Consider the following 12095-nt stretch of genomic DNA (forward strand, 5'->3'; position numbering starts at 1 on the left):
CTGTGCTATAGGGATGAATGTGCTCCTGGTCTCCACTTACTTTCTTGAAGCACAGACTTTGATTGAGGACCCTGGAAGGAGGGAGGCGTGCAGCTGCAAGGCCCTCGGGCTTCCTCTGAACCTGCCCACCATTTCTCACAATCTTGCTGGAACTACTGGTCAGGTTACACACTCAGGCTGTAAATAGATCCCATTTTTTCATTCTCCAGGAGGGTTTTTTTGGTCACTTTTTATTTTTATTATTTCTTTAAAATATTCTGTGCAAACTGCCATTGAGGGTAAAGCTATAACAAGAAAACTTCCATTGCACAAATACAAACTCATTATTACAAAATAGGACAAAATCACCACAAACTATAAAAAACATTATGTAAAAATATCATAAAAGCAGCAGGAGCAGTGAAGAAGAACAAAGTAGGTATTAAACAGCATCCAACTCAGTGTAACATCATTAAGAACTAGGTTAAGCCAGAATGTGACTTATCTGACAGAAGCCACGATGGAGTCACACACGTATCCATCAGGGGATGTAAACTACGGGATTTGCAGCATGGCCCTTCATGTTTCACCACACCTGCCCAAAGCCATGGTCATCATGCATCAACAAGATCAACTTTCAAGAAAAGCTATAGAGAGCATCTCTGGCAAATGGGTGGCCCTCTCAACTTCATTAGAATGGAATTTCTACCACAGTTAAAAAATCTTCCTGTGTACAATTGTTCAATTATCCTGAAATGCTGAGCTTTAAAAAAATCCAGATAATCTATTTTCAACTGTTGGTCAATTGCATAGTTTGGATTGAGAATATAATATAGCTCCAATGCTGATTTTGTTTGTTTACATTTCTGTATTTTCAATTTTTGTAGTTCTGCCACACAACAGGAGTTATTTCATACCTGGTAGCATTCCCAATCTTTCTGTTGTCGGCCACTGTACAACTGTTGTTATCGCTCGTTCTGCTTTCTGATGGCAAGGAATTCAGGCAGCTGCAGTGAGACATCATTTCAGTCAGTTGGCACATTTCAAATAATATTCAAAGGGTTCTTTTCAAAATAGAATTTTTGATCAGCTGCTCCATGGTAGCTCCCTTACCTTGGGTCATATATAGGATTGGAAAATGGCTCTAAGCCCTTCTGCTTATGCTTTTCCCATTAGAATCAGAATAGAGCTAGAAGGGACCTTGGAGGTCTTCTAGTCCAACCCCCTGCTCAAGCAGGAGACCCTATATCATTTCAGACAGGTGGCTGTCCAATCTTTTCTTTAAAACCTCCAGTGATGAAGCACCCACAACTTCTGAAGGCAAGCTGTTCCACTGCTTAATTGTCCTCATTGTTAGAAAGTTTCTCCTTAGTTCCAGGTTGCTTCTCTCCTTGATTAGTTTCCATCCATTGCTTCTTGTCTTGCCTTCTGGTGCTTTGGAAAATAAGATGACCCCCTCTTCTTTGCGGCAGCCCCTCAAATATTGGAATACTGCTATCATGTCGCCCCTGTTTCTTCTTTTCTCTAGACTGGCCATACTCAAACCCTGCAACTGCAAACTTCATATGTTTTTGTCTCCAGGCCTTTAATCATCGTAGTTGTTCTTCTTTACGCTTTTTCCAAAACATCTTTTTTGTAATGTGGTGACCAAAACTAGATGGAGTATTCCAGGTGTGGCCTTACTAAGGATTTATAAAGCAGTACTAATGCTTCACGATATTTTCATTCTATGCCTATATTAATACAGACAAAAAGTATTAGCTTTTTTGGCTGCTGCTGCACCTTGCTTACTCATGTTTAAGTGATCGTCCACTAGGACTCCAAGGTCCCTCTCATGTTTACTGTTTTTGAACCAGGTTTTGCCTAATCTGTACCTGTACCTTTGGTTTTTCCTGCCCAGGTGTAAAACCTTGCTTTTCTCCACATTAAATTTCATGTTGTTGGATAGGGCCCATTGTTCAAGACTGTCGAAATCTGTTTGGATCCTGGGCTTGTCTTCTGGGATGTTGGCTATTCCTGCCACCTTAGTGTCACCTGCACATTTCATGATTTCCCCTTCTATTCCCCTACCTAAGTAATTTATGAAGATATTCAAAGAGTACTGGGCCTAAGACAGAACCTTGTGGTAACCCACTGCTTATTTCCTTCCATGTAGACATAATACCATTAAGGACGACTCATTGAATACAGTTTGTCAGCCAGTTACAAATTCATCTGGTGGTGATGCTGCCTATCCTACATTTTTCTAGTTTACCAAGAAATAGGTTGTGGTCTACTTTGTCAAATGACTATGTCCACAGCATTTTGCTGATCTACTAATTTAGTCAATCTGCCAAAGAATGAAATAAGATTGGTTTGGCATGATCTGTCTTTAACAAACCCAGGCTGGCTTCTAGTTATAACTTTATTTGTTTCTAGATGTTCACAATCTGTTGTTTTTATTATCTTTTCCGGTATCTTCCCAGGTGTTGATGTTAGGCTGATTGGTGAGCAGTTTCCTGGGTCTTTTCCCCCACTTTTTTTTAAGATGGGAACCACCCTTCAGCTCTTTCCAATCCTTTGCAGTTCTCCGGTGCTCCAGGATTTTTTAAAAAAGTTATGGTACAATAGTTCAGAGATAGTATCTGCTAGTTCCTTCAGAACTCTGGAATGTAATCCATCAACTCCAAGTGATTTATATTCATCCATTTTATTTAAATATTTTATTTTATTATTTATATTCTTTTTGAATTGTTTTTCATTTTAGCATTTTTATCCATGGAATTTTTCTTAGGCTCTCTTTGAGTTTATTAAAATCAGCTCTTTGAAAGTTTAAGAAACTGGTTGGATTACATTCTATTGCTTGTGTTTGCATTATATTGAATTCCAGTATGACGTGGTCACTTTCACCCAAGGTTCTGGCAACTTCAACTCTCTCTATCACTTCCTCTCTATTAATAAGAATTAGGTCCACTTTATCTTTTCCTCTTATTCCCTCCTCTATCTTTTGGATGACCAAAGTTGTCAGCTAAGTTGGCTAGGAATCTGCTCAATCTCCCACTTGCTGCAGAGTTTATCTCCCAGTTGATATCAGGATAGTTAAAATCTCCCATTACTACTGTGGTATGTTTCCTACATACATTTGTTACTGATTAGCAAAGAATTCATCTATTTCTTCTGCTTGGTTGGGTGACCTGTAGTATACGCCTATAGCAATGTCATTCTTTTTTCCTTTTATATTGACCCATATGAATTCTAGGAGGTTTTCATCCTTGATTTTCCCAAAGGTGCTTTTTCAGGAGGCAACTGGACTTTCTTGTTTTTCTTTGAAGACGTTTTGCTTCTCATCCAAGAAGCTTCTTCAGCTCTGATTGGATGGTGGGGAATGGAAGGATTTATACTCCTTGCGGACAGCTGGTCACTTGCATTCTTTTGGAGAGTCGTTGAGGCCTCTTGTAGGTTTATCTGTGTCCTCAGGGTCACCTGAGTCGTGCAAATGGGTGTGGAGCCTTCTTGACTGCAGGATGTTTTCTACGCTGTGTGCCTTCCCTGTTGAAGACAGGCGCAGGCTGTTGGGGATGAGTCTGTGTTGTCTGCATCTCAAACTGAAAGTGCAAATGGTTCCTGTAGTCTGCGATGTTTTCTGGAAATCCGTTCATACTCCCTCACCATTCGAAAGGTGTTCATCCCAAAGTGCATAGCCCAATGCCTATGGAGATTTTCAGTCATTCAGATCATGGTTGTCCTAAAGGTGCTTTTTCAAGAGGCAACTGGACTTTCTTGTTTTTCTTTGAAGATGTTTCACTTCTCATCCAAGAAGCTTCTTCAGCTCTGACTGGATGGTGGGGAATGGAAGGATTTTATGGGTGTGGAGCCTTCTTGAAACTGTTGAAAGGACTGTATTGTGGAGTTGTGCTTTCTGCGGGAAGTTTTCTGCCCTTGCATCTCCCCACACATTTGCACGAGTGAGGTGAACCTGAGGACACAGAAAACTCCCCAAGTGGCCTCAATGACTCTATAAAACAATGCCAATGACCAGCTATCTGCAGGAAATATAAATCCTTCCATTCTCCACCATCCAATCAGAGCTGAAGAAGATTTTTGGATAAGAAGCGAAACGTCTTCAAAGAAAAACAAGAAAGTCCAGTTGCCTCTTGAAAAAGCTTCTTTGGGACAATCATGCCCGGGATGACTGAGAATCTCCATAGACATCCTTGGTTTTGTGTATTAGAGCTGTAGTGATCTTTTATATATAATGCAACTCCATGTCCTCTTTTGTTAGGTCTGTTTCTTTTGAATAGTTTGTATCCTTCCATCAGTACATTCCGGTCATGAGTTTCATCCCACCAAATTTCAGTAATGGCAACTACATCATATCTACCTTCATGTACTAATACTTCAAGTTGACTCTGTTTGTTCCCTAAACTTTGAGCATTAGTGTAAGCATTTGGGTCCTTTATGGCAGAGGTCTCCAACCTTTTGGGCACCAGGGACCGGTTCCGTGGAGAGAGGTTTTTCCATGGACCAGAAGGTGCGTGGTTTTGTGTGGTGCCTGCATCTTGTGGATGGGGCGTTGCTTGTTTGTGCAGCCTGGTTGCTGGCATGCCGCAGCCCAGTACTGGTCCATGGACCGGGGGTTGGGGACCCCTGCTTTATGGGTCTTGGGTATGTTTCTTATATCTCCTACTTTGTAACTGTGATTTCCATCCGTCCCATCACTCTCTACTTCATTATGGGTTTTTTTAAAATTTCTTCTTTCTCTTTACTCCCAATCTCTTTATGTGATTGGTTATCTAGTCATTTTTGCTTGGAATTAGGTTCTAAAGGTTGTAAAGATTGCCCCCCTCCCCCCTCAATTTTAGTTTAAAGCCCTTCTGGATGAGGCTGTCGGCAGGCCCAGAGGATGGGAGAGAGGATTTTGGAGGAGTTTGTGGCAGCAGCAGTGTTCTCCGGGGGTGAAAAGGAGTGAGGCCTCTTTAAGGAAAAGGTGGAAGAGACAAGATCAGAAAAAGGAAAGGAGGCAAGGTTGTCGTGCAGGAATACAAGCTAATTTGAGGGCTAATCCACATGAAGCTCCATTTCCATCTGTCCTGTTTGTTCACTTCCTGGAGACTAAAATGGAAGATATGTAACTTGAGCTGGCCACGAACAAGGAGTGTATATCGGAGGTGGTGACCCTTTGAGAGCTGTATGCAATGAAATTTCTTTTTGATGTATGCCAATTGGTATACTTTCAAAGTGACAATAAAGTTGTTGTTGTTGTTGTTGTTGTTGTTATTATTATTATTATTATTATTATTCTGATAAGATGAGCTAGTCATTTTCTGAATATATTATTTCCAGTTTTTGTGAGATTCATTCCATCCCTTGCCAGTAGCCCTTCATGTAGGTAATGTAGACCATGGTCTAGGAAGCTGGAGTTCTGTTGATGACACCAACCTTTAAGCCAGTGGTTCATTTCTAAAGTGCTATGCTCCCTCATTGGATGTTGGCCTTTTGTTGGAAGTATGGATGAAAACACCACTTGTGCTCCTAATTCTTTAACTTTCTTCCCTAGCTGTTTGTAATCTCTTGTGATTGTTTTCTAATTCATTGTTGTGTCATTGGTCCCCACGTGTAGGAGAAGAATGGGGTAGTAATCCATGGGGCTGATTATTCTAGTAAGGTACTCAGTTACATCTTTCATTTTTGCTCCAGAGAGACAGTATACCTCCCTAGATTTGACTGCCTGACCTGCACACTATTTTTTCTGTTCCCCAAAGAATTGAATCTCCTATCACCAAGATTTGCCTTTTTTTTCCCTTAGGGAGGTCTGGGAGACTTTTCTTCTTGTAGCAGGAATGCTGAGTTTGCCTCTTTTTTAGGGACCTCTTTTGTGGGTGTCTGCATATTTTCTTCCATTTCCTTTCTGCATTTCAATTCATATTTTTTCAACTCAGGTGAACATGAGAGCTTCCCCAAAGCTCGGCTGCCCGGAGAGAAGCCGGTCATCACGCGACCTCCGATGAGACCCCCAGATCCTCCCTGCAAGGCTCCCCTGCCACAGAAGGTGGAGGCCAAGGCAGACTTGGTGGTGGGAACAGCAACAGAAGCCCCCTCCTCAGTGTGAGTAGTGGCAGAACAGACCTAGCAGAGGGTCCAGCCCTCCAGCTGGGTTGGGGGGCATGTCTCCTAGTCCCCTTCCCCAACGAGTGCCATTTGGCTGGGGAATTGGGAGCGCCTCGGGGCTCCCCATCTGGAGGACACCCAGTCAAGCAGGGCAGCACATTTCAAGGAAGAACATCTGCTTCCCACACCAGAAACGCTCCAAAGCAAACCGTACGGTTCTCTGCTGACAAAGACACCACGGAGGCCAAAGGCTTCTGGAGCCCGCTTTGCCCTCCTCAAGGGGGTCAGGCCTATATTGCACATTCTCCACCGTTCTCCCCCACGTTCCTCTGTTTTCACCCAGAAAACAGCATTTGTGAGCTGTGAACTCTCTCCTGAGCTCTGGGGAAATCTCCCTCCATAGGGGTGGCAGGGGCAGGCCCTCTGGGTGGCTCCTTCAGGCAAGAACTAGCGGGCACTCCACTGAAGCAGGTGGAAGCTCCAGGAGAGCTGGGCACATCCCTCTGACCTTATAGGTGTATGTACACACACTCACTTTGAACCTTGGCAGTCCAGGTTCTGTACCAAGGAGAATGGCATTTTTACCAGTTAAATCAGCAGTAAGCCACTTCGCTTGTCTGCTGCCTTTCTCTCTGTCCTCTCCTGCCTGGGGAGCAGATGGGGGGGATTCCAAGAGCTTAAGGTACTTACAGGGAAGCCTTAATTTTATCCTTACAAAAACAAGGTCATCAAAGGGGTTTCTATGACTGTGGATAGACTTGACTCTGGTTCTCTCCAGTTCTCATATTTCTGCCAGCTGAACTGCAACAGTTCTTCCACTATAGTGGAGACTTTGTATATCTTTATCCCTGATTATCTATAATGGCTTCTGAGAAAGGTTCCCAGCGAGTCCACTTTGCCAAGGGAGCTCAGCTCCATTGCTGCTGCCACGGTTGCCGAGCTCTGGTGCGCCTCCTGCTCCTGCTCCTCCACCTCTGCGTGGACTACTTCTTACGGCAGCAAGAGTGGGGGCTGTAATCACGGCCCAAAACCTGGCATGAAAATTCACGGGAGGGGGGGTTGGCATGTGCGCCGGGAGCTGCTGCTGCTACTCAGGAACCGAAATGGGGCATCTGCTTGCAAGCAGGACTTTGGGGAGGGGGGCTGCCACAGGAGGGAGAGAGGGAGGGAGATCCCCTGCAGAGAGGCCCCTTTGGACAATTGGGAGCAGTAGCAGTGCTGCCGCTGCCAGCCCTCTCACCACCTGCCTCGCCTCACGGCTTCACCCACTCTCTACATTGTCCCTGGGCAGGCGGTTTCAGCCACCTGACTCCTTTTGTGGCTCTGCCCACGCAGCCACAGGAGAGTTGGCGGCTGGAGTCACGGCCGCGCTGTCTTTGGAGCACCCCCGCTGCCAGCCCCTGGTATCATTCTTCCATCGCTGTGTGGGCCAGCCCTGGGACGATGCAGAGAGCCTACCACTGGCCTTCAGAGCTGCCGCCATTTAAACTATACAATACAGGCAGCAAACAGGGAACAGGCAGTGCGAGGCGGTGGCCGAGAACCCAAGTGGCAGGTGGTGGAGGAGGAGGAGGCAGCTGCCAGTGGGCAGGTGATCTGCGGAGTGGGGCAGAGTGAAGTGGGGTGGCAGGAACCGAAGAAAGCCCCTCCAGCCGCAGATGCGGCTCTTGCGCAGGCCTTTTGCCAACACTCCCCTGGCTCCAAAATGGCGGAGGGGAACGAGCCTCCCCCGCCCATCCTCCATAGCATGGCAGTCCGGCTCAGGAGGGGAGTGAAAGGGAAGAGGATGGGCAGCCGGGTCATCGAATGGGTGGGGGAAGTCACCGGGTGGGGAGTGGCCTGGCTGTGGGGGGTCTGAGGTGTGCAGATGTGGGGTGTGAGGGGCAGATCCGCCTCCCACCACCCTGCCTTGCTTCCCCTGCGGCCTGCCAGACACCCACCGAAGCCATGCAGGGCAGGGAAAGCACACAGTGGGACACCTCCATCTCCCCAAAATAAGACATTTCCCAAAAATAAGCCCTAGTGGGTCTTTTAGAACAAAAATAAATATAAGACCTGGTCTTATTTTCAGGGAAACACAATAGTTGCCCAATAATTGTGCACACATAGCTATTCTCCTAAGAAAGCCAAAGCCTCACTTTTACTTTCTTAAATAGCCAGGTTTGAGGTTTATTAACATTTGGGATTGACTGAGAGCACTGGAGTTGTTCAATAAGAAAATTAATCCTCCAAAATACAACTTGCCTAATAATTGCGCCCACAATGAAACCTGGACCACATGTGTGTTCTTTCATATATTACCTATCTATCCAAATTCAGTACTGTTAATGGAAATTTGCTTCCTTGATCTTGGACTCTTGTTTGATTGAACAGCTATATTGCTACCACAAAACTAAGGGGCTGTTTGTGCTGGTTGCTTTTCAGAGTGGCGTCCAGGGCAAAGTTCTTCGAGACAGCCTCCTTCAGGAGAGGAAGGTAAGAGCAGGAAAGGGTTGCCTTTACACATATGTTTGGCATCCTGAAAAGCTGGTGAATCATGCCATCTTCTGATTTTGCCCATGAATGTTTGGGACATTTATCCCAAATATATTCCCTCTGCATAGAGAGGTGTTTTTCAGATGCCTGTAGAGTTGAAAAGACTGGCAGATTTTTTGTGAGATTTTTGGGGAAAAGATGGTGAATTGAAAATGGCTCAGCTGAGAGTGCAGCCGATGACTACAGTAGAATGAAGAGCCGGCAAGTAGATTGGCTCGTCATAATTCCTCTCTGGTCAAGGAGAGGACTTCACAACTGCTCCAGACAATTGCTCCTAGCAAGGAGCCTGCAAAATGGGGGTCTCCGGTGGGTTTAGAGCTCTGGGAGTTGAGGTCATCTTGCTCAAATCACAGTCAGCACCTTTGAAAGGACACTGGGTTCACATAGTTCCTTTCCTAATCATTTTTGGAAATTGCTTATTAATTGCTTTCAGCTATTAGGTACCTTGGGAATAAAATTACTATTACAAAAAAAAGGCCTGCCAAATTCTGCCCCATAAAATGTACCACTGGTCCCTGAGGGCCTCATGGGTTGCTTGGCTGGCAGTATCAGAATTTTTCGGGGCTGGCTGGTATAGGAGATGACCAGGCTGAGGAGGGAGGGGGTCAAATGTGTCATCAGTCTCAAGTCCCTCCGCACCTACAAAAGATCTAAGTCCAGCCCAGCTTGACTTCCCTTGATCCTTATCTACTGCCAATTAGCCTTGACTGTTAGATTCTTGTAAAGTCTGTTAGCATGCAACAGACCTGTTTTCATCTGAACTGCTCTGGCTTTTGATTTCCTGTGCTTGGCAGCTGGCCTGTTGAGGGGCCATAACCTCCATTCCCTGTCACCCCAATTCTTGATCTCCCAGGCAAGGAAGCTGATTTTCAACTGAAGTTGGCATCACAGGTTCAGGATCAGCACTATTTTCATCATGAGTTATAAAATAATTATTTTGTTTGATAGTCAAATAGGGTTGCTGAATCTTGCAAGCTTGTAACTTTCATTCTCTCGCAGTGTTCTGGCTTTTGCAAAGATCCTGAAATCTCAGGCATTGTTTTTCAGCATTAAATATATTAGGGTGCTGTATTGCCAGTCCCTGCGGGTGGGTTGAGCTGACAGAGTCTCCATGGCTGAGGGGGAATGAGAACTGGGCCTCCCCACTCCTAGTCCGGCACCTAAGCTACCACACTGCACCAGCCCTCTAGGGAACTCCAGTTCAGCCTGGCCAGTAGTAGAGATGTAGCTGCACTCCTGCTTTCTCCCTCATTGTTCTTCTTACTGCTTCATTTCTTTTGCAGTTCTTCCTGTCCCCAGGGCAGATTCCCAAATGAGGAGGGATGAAAGGCTCCAGGTAATCCTGCCATTTATTTTCTGATTTCTTAAGAACCCAAATGCTGGAGGTGTTCTGAGCAGGTTGCAGAAACCTTCTGTGAGATTTTCCTCTTGGCTGCAGCTCCAGCAAGCCAAGCATTGTGTTTTGACATCCTCCACTTAGTTTCACTGCCTGTGTTTCTTTTCTTCCCAGACTTCTGCATGGCTGAGCCTGGACCACCCCAAATGGATTTGCAACCCATGATGTGTGCTCTATAAATCAGCTGTCTCCAACCTCGTCTGTGAGCATGCCATTGTGAACATCTTGCATTGCTACAAGAGAAGCAAAGACATTCTTGGGGGGACAATAGTTCCACCTGCTGCTGTAAGTGTTCAAAAAGACAGAGCAACAATTGGGCCTTTTGCTCCTTCTCTATCACTCCGAGCTCCTCCTACTCATCTCCAGAAAGTGCTGCTTTCTCCTTTGCTAGCGGTTGACCTGGAACAGCCAAGGGGCACATTGGGTGGTGAGATACATCCATCACGACGGGACTCTTACGGGGTCCTTCTCAAAGAGTTGCTACCTGGGTCTAGGAACTGGGCTGCAAGCAGCTTCTCTGCCTCAGAAGGTTTCTGACTGGGTGGCTTCAAATGTGTCACGTTTTGTTATTTTTTCTTTTCAAAGACTGAGATTTTGTTTCGGTGCAAGGGTGGAGGGTGGGGGTGGGGTTAGCTGTTAACTCATGAAAGGCTGAAAACATTCCCAGTAAGACCTCCACACCTCTTACTGGTTCTGCTTACACAACTGGCAGATGTCCCAGAGAGTGGATGGGTAGGAGGAGGATGTTGGCTCCTGTCTCACATCTTCAAAAGGGGAAGATTTTTGAAGCCAGATACTCCATCCCAGGGGGAATGGTGCTGGAAATTGAAGCAGAGATCAATTGCACACCTCTGTGAGGGTAATTTCCCTAATGTCCAAAGCAGCTTCAAGACATTCCAGATAGTTCTACCTTTTGTTAGACCACATTCCATTCTTCCACCTATTTTCTTCCCAAAGTGCCCTTCCCACTTGCAGGAGAATGTGATGAGACCCTGCATTTAGATCTGTTTTTATTCAACCTGCAGCCAAAGGAAGAAAGAGATGCTGTGGTTGTAGTTGTGTGCCTGCCTGTGCTTGTGCGCAGGTCTCTCTGCCTCAGGCAAGACAGCTTAGGACCTTCCGGCATCTCAGCTGGGATCTCTTTCTCCAAACTCCACTTTGGATCTGTGCAGAATCTTTGGACAGCCCCCTCCCCAGGATTCCCCATTCCACAGACTGGTGGTTGGTTCTTTCCTAGGAACTTGAATAAAGCACTTACGTGGATACTTTTGCATCGGAGGTTTCGGCTCGCCTTGTAAGTGTCTCCGAGGACCAAGGTCAAAATCCTCCAGCTAGCACATTCTAGATATGCTTTGCAGATACAAGAAATAAATGAATTTTTGGGAGTGGCCCTAGATTGCCAGATTTTGGGCCCACTCATTTCTCTTTAGAAATAAGGTTGATACTTGTACCGTCCCCATTGTACCAGCAAACAAATAATTATTTCCACAGAAATCAGCAGGTAATGCCATACTGATATTTAACATGCTTTGAGGGGTAAAGAAAGTATATGTATATGCTTTATTCCTATGTTTTTGTTACCAGTGCCACCCAACGTTCACCTGAACTCCCCAAAGTTGCTGATCAAATAGAGAAGATTGTTCATCCTGTGAAGTCTGAGTTCTTAACCACCAGTATAAGCTGGATAGAATAACTGAAGATTGAATGAGTGATAGAAAATGCCAGCATGTCCCTGGCAGCCTTGTCAGTCCAATTTTGGAGCCACCAATCAAAGCTTTTTGCTCACTGAGTAGTGTGGGGTTGCAATGACCTCCAGGAAGGCCAGGTATCGGGCTAACATCACAGGTTGATCTGTGTTTCCCAGTAATCCATTAATGGATTATGCTGATACCATTGATTTCTGCTGTGGGAAATGACTGGGGGGGGGGCACATTCAAGATGTGATCGATTCCCGAGAGTAAAAGCTGAGACAGGAAAGGAAGTTCTGGAAGTGAACGTTTGCCATTGCAGGAAGGGTGGGGGGGTCCCAAGCTCCCAAATGATTGTGTGGTGGTTGCATCCAAAATTGGTACATCTCGTCTCAAACCTGCTTTTGTCA

At 45.5% G+C, this 12095-nt stretch overlaps 1 protein-coding gene across 1 annotated transcript in view; it reads left to right on the plus strand.

The window, feature by feature from the left end:
- Positions 1-10568, plus strand: part of OPHN1 (oligophrenin 1) — a 145370-nt gene extending 134802 nt beyond the window's left edge. The window contains exons 21-24 of the mRNA XM_029283481.1: positions 5898-6063; positions 8491-8541; positions 9885-9937; positions 10112-10568. Of these exons, the coding sequence (XP_029139314.1) occupies positions 5898-6063; positions 8491-8541; positions 9885-9927 (260 nt within the window). The 3' untranslated portion in view covers positions 9928-9937; positions 10112-10568. The remainder of the gene's footprint in view (positions 1-5897; positions 6064-8490; positions 8542-9884; positions 9938-10111) is intronic.
- The last annotated feature ends 1527 nt before the right edge of the window (positions 10569-12095 follow it).

The sequence above is a fragment of the Protobothrops mucrosquamatus genome, unplaced genomic scaffold (assembly GCF_001527695.2).
Source record: "Protobothrops mucrosquamatus isolate PMUCROS unplaced genomic scaffold, P.Mucros_1.0 scaffold108, whole genome shotgun sequence".
In the NCBI taxonomy this organism is placed as follows: Eukaryota; Metazoa; Chordata; class Lepidosauria; order Squamata; family Viperidae; genus Protobothrops; species Protobothrops mucrosquamatus.